The sequence below is a fragment of the Delphinus delphis genome, chromosome 12, assembly GCF_949987515.2.
Source record: "Delphinus delphis chromosome 12, mDelDel1.2, whole genome shotgun sequence".
Lineage (NCBI taxonomy): Eukaryota > Metazoa > Chordata > Mammalia > Artiodactyla > Delphinidae > Delphinus > Delphinus delphis.
In genome coordinates, this window is record NC_082694.2 from 64,542,931 (window position 1) to 64,561,184 (window position 18,254).

General features: G+C 35.5%; 1 protein-coding gene across 7 annotated transcripts in view; it reads right to left on the reverse strand.

Moving 5' to 3' along the window:
- BIRC6 (baculoviral IAP repeat containing 6) overlaps positions 1 to 18,254 on the reverse strand; it is a 234,405-nt gene that overhangs the window by 16,742 nt on the left and 199,409 nt on the right. For 5 of the 7 annotated variants that reach the window (XM_060026859.1, XM_060026858.1, XM_060026861.1 and 2 more), the window contains 5 exons: positions 10,591 to 10,736; positions 9,821 to 9,931; positions 6,940 to 7,157; positions 4,534 to 4,695; positions 1,490 to 1,567 (listed from right to left, as the gene is read on the reverse strand). In XM_060026859.1, the coding sequence (XP_059882842.1) occupies positions 1,490 to 1,567; positions 4,534 to 4,695; positions 6,940 to 7,157; positions 9,821 to 9,931; positions 10,591 to 10,736 (715 nt within the window). Of the gene's footprint in view, positions 1 to 1,489; positions 1,568 to 4,533; positions 4,696 to 6,939; positions 7,158 to 9,820; positions 9,932 to 10,590; positions 10,737 to 13,093; positions 13,590 to 18,254 lie in introns of those variants that run through there. The other 2 variants (XM_060026860.1, XM_060026862.1) reach the window with 2 other exon arrangements.

The window sequence follows — 18,254 nt, forward strand, 5'->3', positions numbered from 1 at the left end:
TATAGTAGCCTATAGTTGCTAATCCCAAACTCCTAATTTATCCCTCCCCCCCCTACATAATCATTTCTCAAATGAAGAAGTATTATAGTTACTTGGTGGAACAAAGTAACTAAGGAACTTCCTTAGTTACTTTGCATGAATCATATAATCTGTGTTCTTCTTGAGTCTCCATATTAGCACAAAGGAAAAACTTATATTACAGTACTATTTAATTCACGGGGCTGCTTCAAGGTCTTTTCAGAGAACCTAAAAAAGTCACATCCTAAAGAATGGTTTTTCATATCTCTTTTACCTAATTCAATGTAAGAATGTAGGAAAAGAATCCTTTCAAGGTGGGTCAACTTTAACAGGCTTACCTGGGCATAATTTATGGTGGTCTTTCTTAAAATAAACACTAAACTGCAAGTGTGAGTTTAAACTATCATGCACCAACAGTGGTTTATTTCTGTTTCCTCAATGATCAAGCAACAAAGTTAATTACTATTATTAATATGTCTGTCTCTTTGCTGGAATTCTGAACTATTAAGATAAAACATCAGCAAAGAAAATTTGATGGGATACTATATGACATTTTATTTTATGTACTCAAATGGCTTGTGAAAATTAACTTAAAAAATTCAAGACTATGAAACATGTGTGCTAAGTGCTCTGCCAAATAAGAATGGCAAATCCCAAGTTTTATGGATTCCAGGACAGTACTTCTAAACCTCAGATGAGACCCATTATTTTTTTATTTTTATTTTAAAATTTATTTATTTTTGGCTGTGTTGCGTCTTTGTTGTTGCATGCGGGCTTTCTCTAGTTGCAGCAAGTTGGGGGCTATTCTTCATTGCGGTGGGAGGGCTTCTCATTGTGGTGGCTTCTCTTGTTGCAGAGCACGGGCTCTAGGAGCGCGGGCTCAGTAGTTGTGGCCCACGGGCTCTAGAGCACAGGCTCAGTAGTTGTGGCGTACAGGCTTAGTTGCTCCGCAGCACGCGGTATCTTCCCGGACCAGGGGTCGAACCCGTGTCACCTGCACTGGCAGGTGGATTCTTAACCACTGTGCCACCAGGGAAGCACCGAGTCCCATTATTAACTAGATTACAGAAGAACCATATCATGTGTGGAGAGATATGTAACACTAGTAGTTATTAAATTCTACTCACCTGAGTTTGAGCCTTATCGTGACTGGGAGATGGAAGAGGCTAATCTGTATTGCCTGATCTTGTTGCACCAGAGTGTACTTTAAGGCAAGTTAGGGATTTTTTAAAAGGGAATTTTGACAAAAAGAAAATTCTAATGTCCTAACTTAAGATTCTAAACTCAAAATGAGCTATAACTCCATTGTACTAACTGCTCACCTATAAGCTGTTTAGTAGGTACTTCCTATCAATCTAGCTTTTTATTTTTTATGGTTTACTATGTTTATTCTTGGTCGCTAAAAAAAAATGTTCTTAAACCAAGATGGTTCCTTATTTTCTAAGTGAAATTGTAAGAGAAATTTGTTTACTTGCAAAAAGCTTGAGGTCTGAGGATTCCACTTCTCTTCTGGTCTTCCATGCCATGTATTTAAGATGCTTAAACAAACCTGAGGAAGAAGGGGGAAAAGTATAAACAGAATTGAAAGGAGTGCTTTTTAAAAGTAATCTGCCGGAACTAGAAATAAAATTGAAATGTTATTATGTCAAAGTATCTCAGTTTTATGTACCCCCAGAAAACCCTAAGGGTTGGTCTGTTAAAACAAATTGGTATCTTCAAATGTGATCCAGATCTGTGTGGCATTACAATTTCTTCATAATGAAAAGTGAGTTAGCAGCTATTACACATTAATACAAATAACATATTTTTTAATGAAAAATAACTCTTTTCCAAACAACAACAAAATATTTTTTGGTGAGGAAAAGTGGTATTGTTTTACATTTAAGAAAATCTCTTTCAAAATTCTGTAAATTTTGAAAATGGGTTATAGCTTAATAGAAGAGATCTTTTTTTTTTTTTTTTTTTTTGTGGTACGCAGGCCTCTCACTGTTGTGGCCTCTCGCGTTGCGGAGCACAGGCTCCGGACGCGCAGGCTCAGCGGCCATGGCTCACGGGCCCAGCCGCTCCGCGGCATGTGGGATCTTACCGGACTGGGGCGTGAACCCGTGTCCCCTGCATCGGCAGGCAGACTCTCAACCACTGCGCCACCAGGGAAGCCCAATAGAAGAGATCTTGATTCCATACCTGCCTCTACATTTGATTTGTTGTTATATATTGCTTTGGTTGAAATGTATGAATAAAATCTGGCCTCACGCAAACATGAAGTGGGAAAGGGGAGGACCCTGCAGATTCCCTGAAGGGTCCTGAGGATCCCCAGAGTTCCTCAGAACAAACTTGAAGACGCATTAGTTATTTGTTCACTCAAAGAGCCAAGAATGAACTCAAAGCATCTGCCAAACACAGGTCAACAGTCACTCCAGGAAAAAGAGAACCAGGGACATGTTATCTGTACTTGTAAACTAATAATTTCATGTAATGGGCAACAGATTTGGAAAATAAGTGGTCCTTAAAAAAGCAGAGAAGTCCATCTCCTTGCTATTCTCTGTGAAAACAATAATGCAAAATACATCAATTTGTTTAGTAGATAAATTCATTAATAATTTTAAAAGACTTGTATCTGAACAGTTTTGTGAATTATTGTTTGAAGCACTATCATACATACCATCCCACCTGGTTTTTAGAGCATCCCTGTGACTACCAATGGCAGGGATCTTCTCCCTAACTACAGATCTAGATCCCAAGGTTAAATGCTAGTCCCAATGTATAATAGAACAGACTATACAATTCAGGGTACTGGAATCTCAAACTCTAAACCTCTTCCCTATACCAGTAAGTCTTAAGGAAGTAATTTCTATTTTTTTTAAATTAATTAATTAATTTATTTTTGGCTGCATTGGGTCTTCGTTGTTGCACGTGGGCTTTCTCTAGTTGCAGCGAGTGGGGGAGGGGCTACTCTTCGTTGTGGTGCACAGTCTTCTCACTGCGGTGGCTTCTCTTGTTGCAGAGCACGGGCTCTAGTAGTTGTGGCATGTCGGCTCAGTAGTTGTGGCTTGTGGGATCTAGAGCGCAGGCTCAGTAGTTGTGGTGCACAGGCTTAGTTGCTCTGCGGCATGTGGGATCTTCCCAGACCAGGGCTTGAACCCAGGTCCCCTGCATTGGCAGGCAGATTCTTAACCACTATGCCACCAGGGAAGTCCAAAGGAAGTAATTTCTTAAATAATTCTTAACATCTACACTTAAACTCTATTCAAGTTCCAGACTCTCTCTTGAATAAAGTCAACATTGCTACTTTGTCTAATTTGCTCAGTTATAAAAGACCTGTTCCTTGCTTTCCCCAACAAAGTAAGGTTTACCTCTGGTTAAGTATCCTACAATAAACCCAGAAAATGAATTCCAATTTTGTGATTTGAGCTTATGGTGAAGACAAAATGATAACTTGTAAGCACAGATTGGAGGCAGGCTGCACTTTTTAAAAACAGGAAGACAAAACCAAGGGAAAACTTGGGCCATCTTTAATAAACCAGATCAACTTCAAGCATCTATTATTCTCACATCATCAAAGAGTCTGCTTATGAAATCGAGAAATTTCTTCTGACCTTCTAGTAATTTTTAAACATTAAATACTCTCAGCATGGAATTTACTACTGAAATTTCATCAAACTGTCCAAAATTACTTTGAAAGGTGATGATTATTCTTTTAAATCTAATTTTTAAAGGTTTATTGCCATATGAAATGATTTTTATTATACCTCTTCGTTAACTATTTTTGTGGAGACAGGAACGCATCTTCCTACTTACAAGAAAATATAAAACATTTTAAAACAAATTAAACTTTAAAAATAATGGTACACAATGGTACGTATCATAGAAAACATGGATAGTATCTTCAGGTAATTGTGAAAAGATAACTGGAATTGAAGATATAGAAAGTAAACAGGGGCTTCCCTGGTGGTGCAGTGGTTGAGAGTCCGCCTGCCGATGCAGGGGACGCGGGTTCGTGCCCCGGTCCGGGAAGATCCCACATGCCACGGAGCGGCTGGGCCCTTGAGCCATGGCCGCTGAGCCTGCGCGTCCGGAGCCTGTGCTCCGCAACGGGAGAGGCCACAACAGTGAGAGGCCCGCGTACCGCAAAAAAAAAAAAAAAAAAAAAAAAAAAAAAAAAACACAAAGTAAAAAGAAAGTAAAGAAAGGTGAATGGCAAAGACAGGCATCTGTCTCTATTATCTTCTGAGTGGAGATAGCTCTCAGTTGGCCAAGGAATGTGTTGAATAAGTTAGTCCCTCACAATAACCCCTTAAGACTATAAGTGCTTTGTAACACTGTTGTGTTTCTGCCATTTTTGGTTCCTTCTCTCTCATTCCTCAGGCTAATCTTTGCATACAGGGAAAAGAAGCACAAAGAAACTCATGTACTTTTGAAAAGATGATAACTAAAACAAAATTTCTGTTCAAATTACAAAGAAACTTTGGGTTACAATACTTTGGCATTAGAAACAAAAGACTGCAATTACATTACCTTGCCATCATTATAAAGGTTTGGATTGAATCGCACACTATGACCACCAGTAGTCTCTAGATTCACAAGAGGAGGTGAACTGGGATAATCTTGAGGAAAATAGACATCAAACTCAAAGCAGCCATTTGCATAAGGAGTGTCTGCTGGACCAGTTATCAGAACCTAGTATGCACATACAAACACAAAAGCCTGTGTTACTATTCCTAAATGCTACTATTTAGAAAAACAATTCAACATGAAATAAGAACAATCTTCTTACATCCTATATACATCTCTACCAAAATGTGTTAAAAATGAAGTTAAAAGTTAAAAACATACACAGGACTAGGAAACAGTTTTAAATTACAATTAAAGTGATTTGGTTTTGGTGAAAATGGGCTTTTAAAAGAGAGATGCCCAATTGGCAGCAGGAAAGCTTACCTTAACAGCAAATACCTTTTAAAATATTAAGTTACTTTTTTTCTAAGAGCTTTCCTTCATGATCTCTACATTACTGTCAACAATTTGAGATTCTAGGTATATTCATTATCATATCTCAAAGGTATGAGAGTAACTTTCTGCTTCAAATCTTCAAGTTAATATTTTAAGAAATAGCTTACTTTTTAAAAAACTAAATTAACATTTAAAAAATAAATTTATTTTATTTATTTATTTTTGGCTGCGTCGGGTCTTCATTGCTGTGCACAGGCGCTCTCTAGTTGAGGCGAGCAGGGGCTACTCTTCGTTGCGGTGGCTTCTCTTGATGCAGACAGAGCATGGCTCTAGGCATGCGGGCTTTAGTAGTTGTGGCACATAGGCTCAGTAGTTGTGGCTCGCAGGCTCTAGAGCACAGGCTCAGTAGTTGTGGCACACAGGCTTAGATGCTCCACGGCATGTGGGATCTTCCCGGACCAGGGCTCGAACCTGTGTCCCCTGCATTGGCAGGTGGATTCTTAACCACTGTGCCACCAAGGAAGTCCAAGACTTCCTTAATAATAAAATATTAAATATTTAATAGCTTACTTTTAAATATTTTCTTCTGGGATAATGAGACAAGTAGGTAAGAGGAATAAATGTTTTCACCTAACAACTTATGATAAAAAGGTTCTGAGACAACAGTAGGTGTGATGTTTCCCTTAGGGTTACTGGTAGTCCAAAAAATAGCAGAGAACCCAACAGTGAGTGTCAGAATTATTTAATGAATTATGTTTGACTCAATCAACAGATATTTAGTGTACAAGACATAAGCAGCAAAGCCTCGGGTCCTGAAAAGCTGTGTGTGGAGGCAAGTGGTACTAGAGTCCCATTCTGTGACAACTCTGATTTACATTTTGGGGCTCCAAGTTGGGATCCTTTATGTGAGGTACAGCATAATGCTTAACAGTCACAAGTTTGAACTTGTGTGGTCTATGTAGCAATAAAATACTTCCCTAGACAATCATACAATAATCAGCTCCACTGTTTGTAACAAGGAAAAGTGTGGTCAATAGGCAAAGTCTATGAGATTTCTACTGAAAATTTATCCAAAAGAGCAAAAACAAAAAAGCAAACAAGCAAAAAACCTTATTCAAATCAATGGGTCAATAGTTTTAGCTGTGTATCTAAAGAAGACGCAATATTTAATCCATGAATTAAATCAAGTAAAGAAAGGTTCCTCCCACCCCAGCTATCAAATCTTTAAAAATTACTAGCTGCAGCGTCTCTTGGAATTTAAGGGCAGATCACCACAGTGTTAAAACATAAAGCTGCTGGTTTTATTTATTATTGTACTACCATTACTTAAATCATATGAGTCTGTAAATACATAAATTTCCTAGAAAAGAAAAAGAGAGAAAAAATTTTGAAGACTGATAGTATAAAACATGAGAGAAGTATTCTGGATTACAAGGAAGAAGTCCTGTAACTTTTTTTCAACTGACCAGCATTAAATCCTTTCATAGTATGTTCTAAAACTATGACAGGCTGCACACAGTCTTTGTTCAGGGAAGGTATCTTGGTATTTTCTTCTAAATCTTTATTTTGAATAGTACCCTCATCCACATACTCTGAACTAACATTAGAAAAGGACTCCCTTGGGCTTCACTGGTGGCGCAGTGGTTGAGAGTCCGCCTGCCGATGCAGGGGACACGGGTTCGTGCCCCGGTCCAGGAAGATCCCACATGCCGCAGAGCAGCTGGGCCCGTGAGCCATGGCCACTGAGCCTGCGCGTCTGGAGCCTGTGCTCCGCAACGGGAGAGGCCACAACAGTGAGAAGCCCACGTACCGCAAAAAAAAAAAAAAAAAAAAGGACTCCCTTCACTGATGTCCAAAATGGTCAACAGAATTTTTATTAAATTTATTTAAATTCATGTTATTTCTAGTGCTTTCTGTGAATACTTGAATAACTGGATTAGCCAGGGAAATAGGAAAAAAAGTTGTTTTTTCTACCTTCATGATGTCAAGTCGCTCCTCATCACAGCGCACAAAAACACTAGAGGACGATGAAAGAGGCAGTGAGGTTGACAGCGTCACAGCTTCCTGTGCAAGGCGGCGGGCTCTGGCAGCACTGTTAGCATCGTTTGCATTTTTCACCTGAGACATGTAGTGGTAGGTTACTTTAAAACCCAATTTCCCATCTTCATCTTCAGAAACCATCTCAAACGTATCTAAAAGAAAAGAAAAAAAAAAAACACTGAAAAAAAAAAAAAAAGAACCAGAATGGAGGATAGCTGTCATAATAACAAAAAATTACAAATAAACAAATCACTAATCCTTCTTCCCCCACAAAATGGAGAGGTCTGCAATGTGGAAGAAGAGCAAACTATAAATGTTTACGTAATACCTACATATGTGTGTTAATGCTGCTAGAGCGATGGAATATGTCATGGAAGCAAAGGAAGAAATCAACTTAAATTTACAATTTGGACATGCAGGTAGATTATATAACATCAAGCATTTAAATCACAATGCAAAGTAGTAGATAAAATGAATGGTATATAATGTTTTTTGACAAAATATTTCAGAACATGAAATGCCAAAAGGTATTTCATTATATTTCATTTTTAAAAAGAGAATAAGTCTTTATATATTTGCATTTGGAATCAGAAAACAGAAATGACAGGCTGAAGTTTATTTCTGTATTACTTTTGAAATTTAAGTTAATAGGATAAAAGAGGATTATTAGGGAAATCTCTGAAGTACTTTGACAGAATAAAAGTAATGGGTTAATTCTTAACCATTTATTCAGGCAGATTTGGAAGGACTTAAAGTTATGATTTACTTATAAGCTATATGTCCATACAAAATAGAAAGAAAAAAAGTGGATTTGAACTACATCTCTAATTCAGATTAACCCTACCCCACCAATGGATGAAAACAAAGATATTTAAATATCTTATAAAACTAAATTAAAACCACCTACTGATACAAGGGCAAATACAAAGAAACAATGGTAACTTCTGATCTTGTGTTCATACAATTCTAAATATACAGAAAAACATGAAAACTACATTATAATTATCATTAATGCAGTAAATTTTACCAAGAACTTACTAAGTGCTAGGTCCTAGGCTAGGCTCTTTCAGTTAAATAATAAACAGGAAAATATATCTGCCTCAAGAAGTTTATAATCCAGAAAAAAGGGGAAGACCTATAAACAGTGTCATGGGTCTGTGCACTACAAATGTACTATGTCTCAACAAGACTTCTGAGCAGTTTCTATCAGTAAAGTTGTAAACCAGAGTTATTTCATCTGCTCAACTCTGCTGCCTTTCACATAATACAGGGATAAATTTCCTTTGAGTTTTATAAACAGCAATCCACCAGATACATACATGAGCTTATCCCCACGCCTGGAGGAAATTTTTATATCATATATCTATAAGAAAACAGGGTCTTCTAATACCAAAATTTTATTAAAATATACAATCAAAGATAATGGCTAGTTGCTAAAAACCTACATACTGCTTGATTCAGCAACTCCTCTTCTATTAATTTGTCCTATGGAAATAATCCTGGAGGTGTACAAATATTTATACGCAATAATGCCCACTGAGATATTGCAGACGTTACTAAAAAACTGGAAACAACCTAAAGGTCTAGTTATTGGTTAAACAAATGACAGTACTTTATATGAGAATATTAGGCAGTCAAGGACTTCCCTGGTGGTCCAGTCATTAAAAATCCACCTGCCAATGCAGGGCACACGGGTTCAAGCCCTGGTCTGGGAAGATCCCACATGCCGAGGGGCAACTAAGCCTGTGCACCACAATTACTGAGCCCACGTTCTAGCCCCTGCTCACCACAACTAGAGACAGCCCGCATGGAGCAACAAAGACCGAGTGCAGCCAAAAAAATTTTTTTTTAAATATATAAAGTACTTTAAAAAAATAATTAGGCTTATAAAAAATATTAGGCAGTCAATAAATATCAAGTTGTATAAGAATCGTGATATGAGAAAATATTTGATACATAAGTTAGAAAACGCAGTTTACTAAAAAACAACACAACAGAAAACCCGTTATTTTTTCTAAATTATTCTAAAAGTCAATGGATAGCAAAACTCAATTACATTTAAAGTCACGTCCAACTGGCAGAGTTTATGATTTTAAGTGATATGAGAGAAGCCTCCTGGCTGACTAACATTAATCAAAGGCTCTGGCCTATGACTCTGACAGTTATGACATAAATCTCCATTTTTTTTGGACTCCTACTTTGGTGTTCTTTTTGATATAGTCAATGTCCTTTGGGCTGGTTCTCAAGAATGAAAAAGAGGGACATACAATAATAGTTAATAATGGTCATCAAAATTTGGAATTCTAGTGTTTATTCATAAACCAGCACCTTATGAAGGGTGCTAATATGATCTTTTCATCAGTCCTTACTTGTCAAGAGTTTTGGAATGGGAAAGGCTACATTTTCCAAAGGTATATCCCTTGGAATTCTAAAATGGTAAGAGTAACAGACTTGGTTCAAAGTCCCAGGTCTTGGCTTCCTTCAGACAAGGATATGCAGACATGGAGGGGTAAAGAAAGAAAACCACTTTCTGCCTGTTTGTTAGACATTTGGCTTTGTTTTTTTCCTGGTTTCTACTGAATCATGATTTCCAAACATAACTATAAACACAGATATAAATTCAGAGATAGAAAGATGATAAAAATTTTTGCATGTGTGTATATATAAACATACATACACACATATATAGAGTATATGAATAATTCATGTAAAAGCAAGCTTGAAATTCTTTAATTTTACTAGAACACATTGCAATAGCACTATTAAAAAATGTAAAATGAGAGCTGAAGAAATAGAGAGTACAATTTCAACTTACCAAACTGTAATTTCTTCATGACAGCCACATATTTTTCTTCAAGTGATTTCAATACTGATAAAGGTTTGGGTTTCATAGCCACCTTCTTTGAATATTCACCTAGTTTTTTTTCTGTTATTTAATATTTCAAGATAAATAACATAAGTATACATTTTCGAAGAGTAAAACAAAAAAACTATTAACTTCTAGAGTTCAGAATTTGAATTCTGAAAAATTACCAAACTCTTCATAATTATCTTCCTATTGTACCCTTTTAAAATTAAAAGATTTCTTTCTATTTCATAAAAATAACTAATAGGGCTAAAAATCTTATCAATTTTAAAGCTTAAATTCTTAAAATGCTAATTAGATTTCATCTATTCAGGCAAAAACAGCAGAAATAAAGCAATAGATGATGAAGAATCATTTATTTCTTCCATTGCTAATATGTGAAAATGCCAATTTTAACTGAATTCTTACACACTATTAATGTACTGTTTTCTATCTAATACAATTGCATTTTTCAATTTCATAACTTTCAGTGGGAAGAGAAATTTATAATGCATGCTGTCAGCCTACCAACAGTCTTAGAAATCATACACAGTAGAGATGAATATTTTAAAATTAGAGACTATACAAAATTAGCTTGAAAACCTGACATAGAACAGAATCTTTAAGTAAATGACTTGCTGGAAAACCATTAACATAGAGGGAAGAGAAGGCGGTTTTCAGTAGTAAATGAAACATCTTTGTATCAAAAGAAAAGGAGCATAAAGAGAATAGTGCTGTACCTTGATTTGCTTGCCGCAAACTGGTAGTGGCTGCATAAACAATCTCAGCAGTCCTCTGAATGTCTGGCACCAAAAGAGTAAGTCCTTCTGGCTCTTGATCAGATGCATCTGGTTTTACTCCTGTTTTAACATTTTCCCTTTTAGATCTGAAAAGTTTTTTTTAATATGAAAAGAAATGCAAGGAAAATTAAGATTTTAGTTTTGAAAAATAAATACTTCCATAAATCAGTAACAGTTTAAAAATCAACATGATAGTCTGCATTTCATTTGACATACACATGATATATACCAGGAGTAGTTTAAATCAGATTCATTTTGAAGCCATAGGATAATGCCTAGCATAATAACCAGTTTCCGGTAGGTTGTCTCTTCATATGCAAAAACAGACAAGAGTTAAACACTGTAGAAATGTCATACTGTAAAAAGACCCCAATACCTGGTATGTCCTTCGATCCACACCTTTAAAAACATACTTACAGTAACTATGTACCTAGAAGTAGAGAAATCACTTCTGTATCTAAAAGTAAAAGATCCTCTGCCTTCTAAGACTTGGGAATCAAAGATCCATAGGTGGTTTTTCAGTTTAATACTCTTTGTATTTCACTTAGAGTATATTAATTTCCAAGGGGGGGAAAAAAAGAAAAATTCCAGAATAAAGTGCAGGTTCACTACTAGGTAACTTAATATAATGTGCTTCTATACACTGAATCTTTATTTAAACGTTAAGTTTTAGGGCATAATCATTTTAAAGATATTCTTCTGTATTCCCTATTCAGGGTCTAATATAGACTCAAATTAAATTTTCTAGGTGAATGCAGTAGCATTTTATTAACAAGGTTCACTAAAAACAGCAACTAAGTATCAATTTCCTTTTTTCTATTTCAACTCTCAGCATGTTTTACTCACATCATCATTACACTACTTCTTAGATACTAAAAATCTACATCTTTGTTAATTCATTAAATAGATAATTTAAAACAAACTGAAATCACATATAAATAAAAGCGTTTAAAATGTTTATGCTAAGGTATGATCTAAACTACGCATCATTCATTTTTCTAGTTTGTACAGCTACTAACAAAAGGACATGGCTATTATGTTAAAACAACATTTCACAAAGTGGGCATGGAGCCTTAGAGAACTATAAAAAGACTGACAGAAGATAGAAGAGTCTTTAACAAAATAATATCATGCAATCTATGTCCAAATAAACTGTTCTTTATCACAAAGACAAAAATCTGCTCAGAAGCAATTCAGTGCTTAACTTTAGGTAGATAATAAGAGGTAAATTAAGAAGAGCCACTCAGATGGATAACAAGGGTAACCGGATTTAGTGTTATGCATGAGTCTTGAATTGGCTCCCACACTGTGTGAAAATCTAGCATCCACAGATATTTTTATACCACCTCATACACCACCTCACCTGGCAAGAGGATTTAACTTAAGAACCGTAATGTGTCACTGGGTTACTGCTTTTTCTCCTACCCTCTCTTCTTATCTTCCCTGATGTATATGTAGGAGTCACAGAGAACACATGGCCAACTCTCATTTGCTACTCAGGAACCACTTGGTAGATGTTTTGCTGTGTATCATATTAGGCATCAACCTCTGTGTGTGAACATGTATACGAACATATATGTTTGCATATGTAAGTAAGGAGAATATAGTGAATGAATGTTTTAAGACTGAAATAGACATTTTACTGCTAGAATCAAATAACATACTGCATCTTTTATAGCTATGAAGTTAAGCTGAGACTACAGTTTAATAGTGAGTCTGACAATTTTTTAAATAAAGATATGATTCTGGTAGACAAGATCAAACAGATTCTCAAATTCTGCATTTACCAATGGCTGTTCACAAACTTTGTGAAACACTGAGAGTCAAGAAAAAACACTTAAGTTGATTGATAGTACCCCCTCTGAATTTATAAAGACTCTCTCTCTCCCCAGTTGCAAATGATTCTCTTCCTGGGGCTTAAAAAAATTCTTAATTAGAAGGGCCACTGAACAATAGGAAAACAACAGTAAGTAATTTGAGAAAACAGAAGAGTTACGGTTATAGCCATAATAAAATAAAGATGGTTTCCTAAATCTATGATTAGTCAGTTGATCCATTATATTCTCAATAAAGATGTCACTTAAAGAAACATATCTTGCCAAGCAGAGAAGGAAGATTACAGGAGTGAAGCTCATTTCTCCAGAATTAGGGTATTTTCTCCTTGAAGAAACAAGAACCTCTGGCATGGAGAGTAAACTGCCTCAATGCAATTTAGAGCAAGTTACCCTCAGAAAACTACTGATTCTAAATTTCAAGCCCTATTCATGAATACCAATTTCCTAACTCCAGTTTTTCAAAGATGATTAGTAGGAGAAATCTCTATTATTAAAATACTGCAAATAGTTAGGATAAAAATTTTTGTTATTTTTGACCACAAAATTTTAAAAATGTTTAAGAATTTTGCAAAAAGATCCACAGAAATTTTAAAAACAGCATTTTTTACACCAAATGCGTAGAAGAAATAATCACATACATCTTGAAGATAATGGCTGAATCATAAAGCAGACATAATTAGACCTTTACAGCAGGTTCTAACGAGAATTTTTTATGTGGATAGTCTTTTTGAAAAAACATACAGCAGAAAAAGGAATAATCTTCAAAAGGTAAAAGTACTTCAAATATATGAAGAACACACACTACCTGCCTGATGATGACTACAACTAGTCATTGTCTGACATTAAACTACAGACAGCAGTCTCTTTTCTATAAAAGCTGCAGGTTACTGTCAACCCATATGTAGGCCCAGCTCATGAAAAAAGGCCATACCTTAGCTCACATCCTGAAGTCTGTGTGAAAAGCTATTTGAGTTCAAGGCACCTAGCTGGAAGTAGGTCTTTGAGACTGACAATGGATCCAACATGGTAAAAGCAATCAGCGACGGCCGCTACCATGGTATCCGCTGCTTTGTGCATACGTTGAATCTGGTTGTGATCACTGCCCTGAAGAAATACGAGGAATCAACTGAAGTTTCTACTATTGCACAGAATTATCTGCAAACATTTTCCACTATGCTGTGAATTCCAACGACACAGCTAATAAATTAAGCAAATTTTGGCTCTGTGACATATAATCTAAACTAGGATGTGAGCAGAATGGGCAAATCTTTCTTGTGAAAACAAAAAGAAAAAAGAAACCCATAACTCAACATTCAGTTATATTGAACTGCTTCTTCTAATTCTACCACCCACATTAAGTTGGATACTTGTATGACTACAAGATATCAGAATTATGTTCTCTTATAATCTATAAACTAAAAACAGCTTAATACAACTATCTTCTTGGTTGGACATTAGGAAAGACCACTTCAATCCCCTGCACTCCTAATTCTAAAGTCAAAACTATCAAACTGTTGAAATAAACATTTAAAAAGCAGAACCACATTGAAGAAGTAATCAGGACACCACGTGCTGAAATGTCCAGATTCAGAAGTATTAAGAATTAGTGTCTTAGAGGAAGATTCTAAAACTACAAGAGAATGAAACTTCTATATTTACCTATAAAACAATGCACCATATCCACAGTTCTAAAGCTCTTTGCCAGGAATTATAGTTTAAAAAAAAGTAGAAGTAAAAGTAAGCAGAAAGATTTTTAAAAATATTACTGTGGAGAATTATTTGCTTCTAATGTCTATAGAAAACACGAAAATAATTTTTGAAATGCACCACTAAATGGGATAAGACCTTTGTAAGATGAATGTTTTCCATGCTTATTTTAAAGCTTAGTTTTAAACTTTAGATTCCCTTTTGTTTTTACTTAAATTCTTTCCAAATGGAAGTACTGGTTTTAGTTTTCAATATGATTTAAATGAAAGTAGAAAATAAAATCTTCTTTGTCTTAAATGAAGCATAAATGAGCAATAGGAGAGAAGGGAATATTCAAAACAGAGGTATGAGAAGCCTTTGAAAATAAAACCTTGATTTTTAGATTAGATAAAAATATAATAGTTTTCCAGTCAGATTAAACATCACAGGACAAATACGGTACTGTGTGCTGCTGTGGAATGGAGTTGCCACAAGTAATATGCTTCACCAGGGGACAATCCAACTGGGGCTAAGAGATATTAAAATAAATGTTGGCACTGCTGTCTCCACCACCAAGTAAAAAAGGTTGACAAACCACTGAATTTGTTCAAGGTCATCACAAAAAGAAACTTAAAAAGTATATATATATGGTTGCAACAAATTCTTCTTGTCTAAGAAATCAGGCCTTTTTCACTTTGTAGGTTTGAGAAACAGAGGAAAAAGAAAAGATAGGAAATGTTTTTCCAATGAAAACAAATGTAGGAGGACTGGAACTGAAATTCTTTCTCAACTGAAGCCCTAAAGGAACTAACTTAAAGGAGTTAAAACAAGAGAGTTTGATAGAAAATATGCCGTTTAAGAAGTAAATTAACTAATCTTATTGCTTAGTTGGATAAAAATGAATTGGGTATTTCTACAAGACAATTCAGTTATTTTAAAAACTGATGAACTTTGCACCGGAAGACACTTTGGGATAGCTAAGGGAAAGGGCAATCAAGGATGCTTACTTTAATAATGCTATTAAAGAGAAGTTCAATGTTGAGAACACCTTACACTCAACAGAGTCATTTGTGTCACGTCCTTATTAGCAATTAAGATTATGTGATTGGCGGCAAGTGCCTTTTTCAAACTTCTGGTGAAGCTATCAAATACTAAATATACAAAATATGATTATTTGCCTACTGGAGTCGAGCAGGAAAAGTCTGCACAAAAGATCAAGGACAAAATATCTGCCTTTGCTCCAACTCCAAGGAGGCTACGAAGTGCCACACTTACTCAAAAGTGAAACCAAACTACTATGGCTGTACTGTGACTTCATTTTGAGATAACACAGGTTGAAATGGCCAGCAGATGAATTTCACCAAGAATGGTACTTAAAATCTGAAGGGCTCACATTTTCACACTGTGATTATTTTGTGGGCAACAAAATGAATTTTCACACTAGATAATTATATTTCAAGTGGAAACAATACATATATAAAGGTTTAAAGTATTACGCTACCTGATGCCACAAATCCCTTTATTAATGGAGGTGACAGAGTTGCTTTCAAGTTCTTTCTTTTTTAAGAATCTAAAATAAAATGCTGATCGACAACTGGTCATAAACAGGCAGGAGTTGTTTTTTCTATTTGTTATTTAAATATCGAGTTTTGCTAATAAACTCTTTAATTTCTTCTTGACAAGGGAGTTAAAGATATTACAAATATAGGACATACTAAGATAGTAACAAAATTCAGGAGATGGAAAACAAGAGGGTGTTTAGCGGGGTGGGAAGAGGCTTCTCCAGCAACATAGAGAAAATAATTATATCTCCAACACACCACCCTAGTCTATGCAAGTAGACACCAAATCAGCTTGAAAAGACAGTAAAGGAAAAATACATACATCAATAACTAAGAAATTTTCAGAGGAAATGTTTTTATTGATTCTTTTGAGCAAAAAAAAAAAATCAAATGGGTAAAGCTGACTTAATCCTCATTTAAGTGATAATTACATGAAGTTGCTACCAGCTCATGTTCTACAGACCACAAAACACAGTTTACCTTACTTAGGTTACCTTAGTGATCTAGTAATTATTACTTAGGCACAACTCGAATGGCTATGCATATCTAACGAAATATGCTGCCTTTTAACATCTTATCATAGTGTTAAAAAAAATTCTTCAGGGGAGTGAAAAAAGATAAGCAAAAGAAAATATAAGAAAAATTCTGTAGAATCTGCATTCTTATATATACTTTTTTAATTATCAAAAGCAAAATTTTCAATTAAAAAATGTTACTTGTCAACATTAAAAATATTTATGTATCCTAACTTTCCAAAGCCAAATCAGAAATAAGTTCACACTTCGATTTCTAATTATTCACTGATGCATAAATCCAATTGTTCTTTGGAAGTTAAGTTCAATTTAGTAAATAAATATACTTGATTGGGACATTAGGAAATTTGAGGTCTTATCATAGCTCTCTGCCACTAAGCACGAGACCTTGGAACAAATCACAGTATTTATGGACCTTGTTTTCATCATTTATAAAAAGGGGGATATGAACTATCTGAACTCTTAAGAGCATTCCTTATAGTTCTAAAACCCTGTAGATATTATGGGACAGGTAACTTATCGTGAAGTGCCCAGAAAGATTTACAAACTAAATCTTACTTAGCAAGAGACTTCAAATTCAGCAATTAAGATTGCTTGAGATTTTGTCAGAAGTAAGATAGTGGAAACCATCTTGAAACATAAAGCTCATCTAATGTAATCTGACAAGGAATAAATAATCATTTTATATGTTATGCTACTGAGGTAGAAGTATTAAGTCAATTTATAATTTTTAATGAGTTTATGTTTGTTAATCACTTAAATAATAGAATAAGCTGTACTTTGGTACTTGATCTAAGTGTTTTTCAGGAATCAGCTAAAGCTGAAGTCTAGCCATTACATGTCACCTTAGTGATCAATGAACAATTTTGGTAAAAGGTAGCAATGGGGTATAAAAATAGAAGTATCTGGACTACGGGTCAATCAACTTGTCTTTTTTTTTTTTTTTAAATTATTTATTTGGCTGTGCTGGGTCTTAGCCGCGGCATGTAGGATCTTTAGTCGCTGCATGTGGGATTTAGCTCCCTGACCAGGGATTGAACCCAGGCTCCCGGCCTTGGGAGCATGGAGTCCTACCCACTGAACCACCAGGGAAGTCCCTCTTTCTTCATAAATGTTGTTTTTGATAATGAACACTACAGGCATCAGGAAAGTGGGGAGCTAAATCCCAGATTTATTACCTATTAGTAAGTTTTTAAATGTTAAATTCTAAGTAATAGTTTCATTCTTTGTAGAACAAGAATATTTTCTTGTCTACCACACAGAGCAAAAAAAACTAGTAATACACATCTAAGAACTTCTGAAACTCTATTTCCTACACAAAAGTTAGGTTATAATATTATTCCTTGTATTTTTTACACAGCTATATGCTACTATATATTTATTATAACTTTTCCCACATTTAAAGCAGTTTGGCTTATTCTTCAGAAACAAGAAGGGAAATCAATAAAAACATAGAGGCTGGAACATAAATATTATACTAATCAAAATTATTTCAAACTGACAGAACAAAAGGAATTCAGAAAATACTTTTGTCTTTTATCTGCCTAAGTCATTAATCTGACAGTTAGAAAAATTCATTTTTACCAGATTTTTTTTTTTTTTGCAGTAGGCGGGCCTCTCACTGTTGTGGCCTCTCCCGTTGCAGAGCACAGGCTCCGGACCCGCAGGCTCAGCGGCCATGGCTCACGGGCCTAGTCGCTCCGCGGCATGTGGGATCTTCCCAGACCGGGGCACGAACCCGTGTCCCCTGCATTGGCAGGCGGACTCTCAACCACTGCGCCACCAGGGAAGCCCCATTTTTACCAGATTTTGATCTCTCATAACTGGCATAAAATTAAGTGGTAGTGACCTTGGACTTATGTGCAGTAAACATCTAATCACAGGCTGTCTTTGGCATGTGTCTAACAAACACTGCTTACACCTTTATACATCCTTTACCTCCTACTTTTGTATCAGGGTGTCATTCTCACATGCGCTCCCCCTCGCCC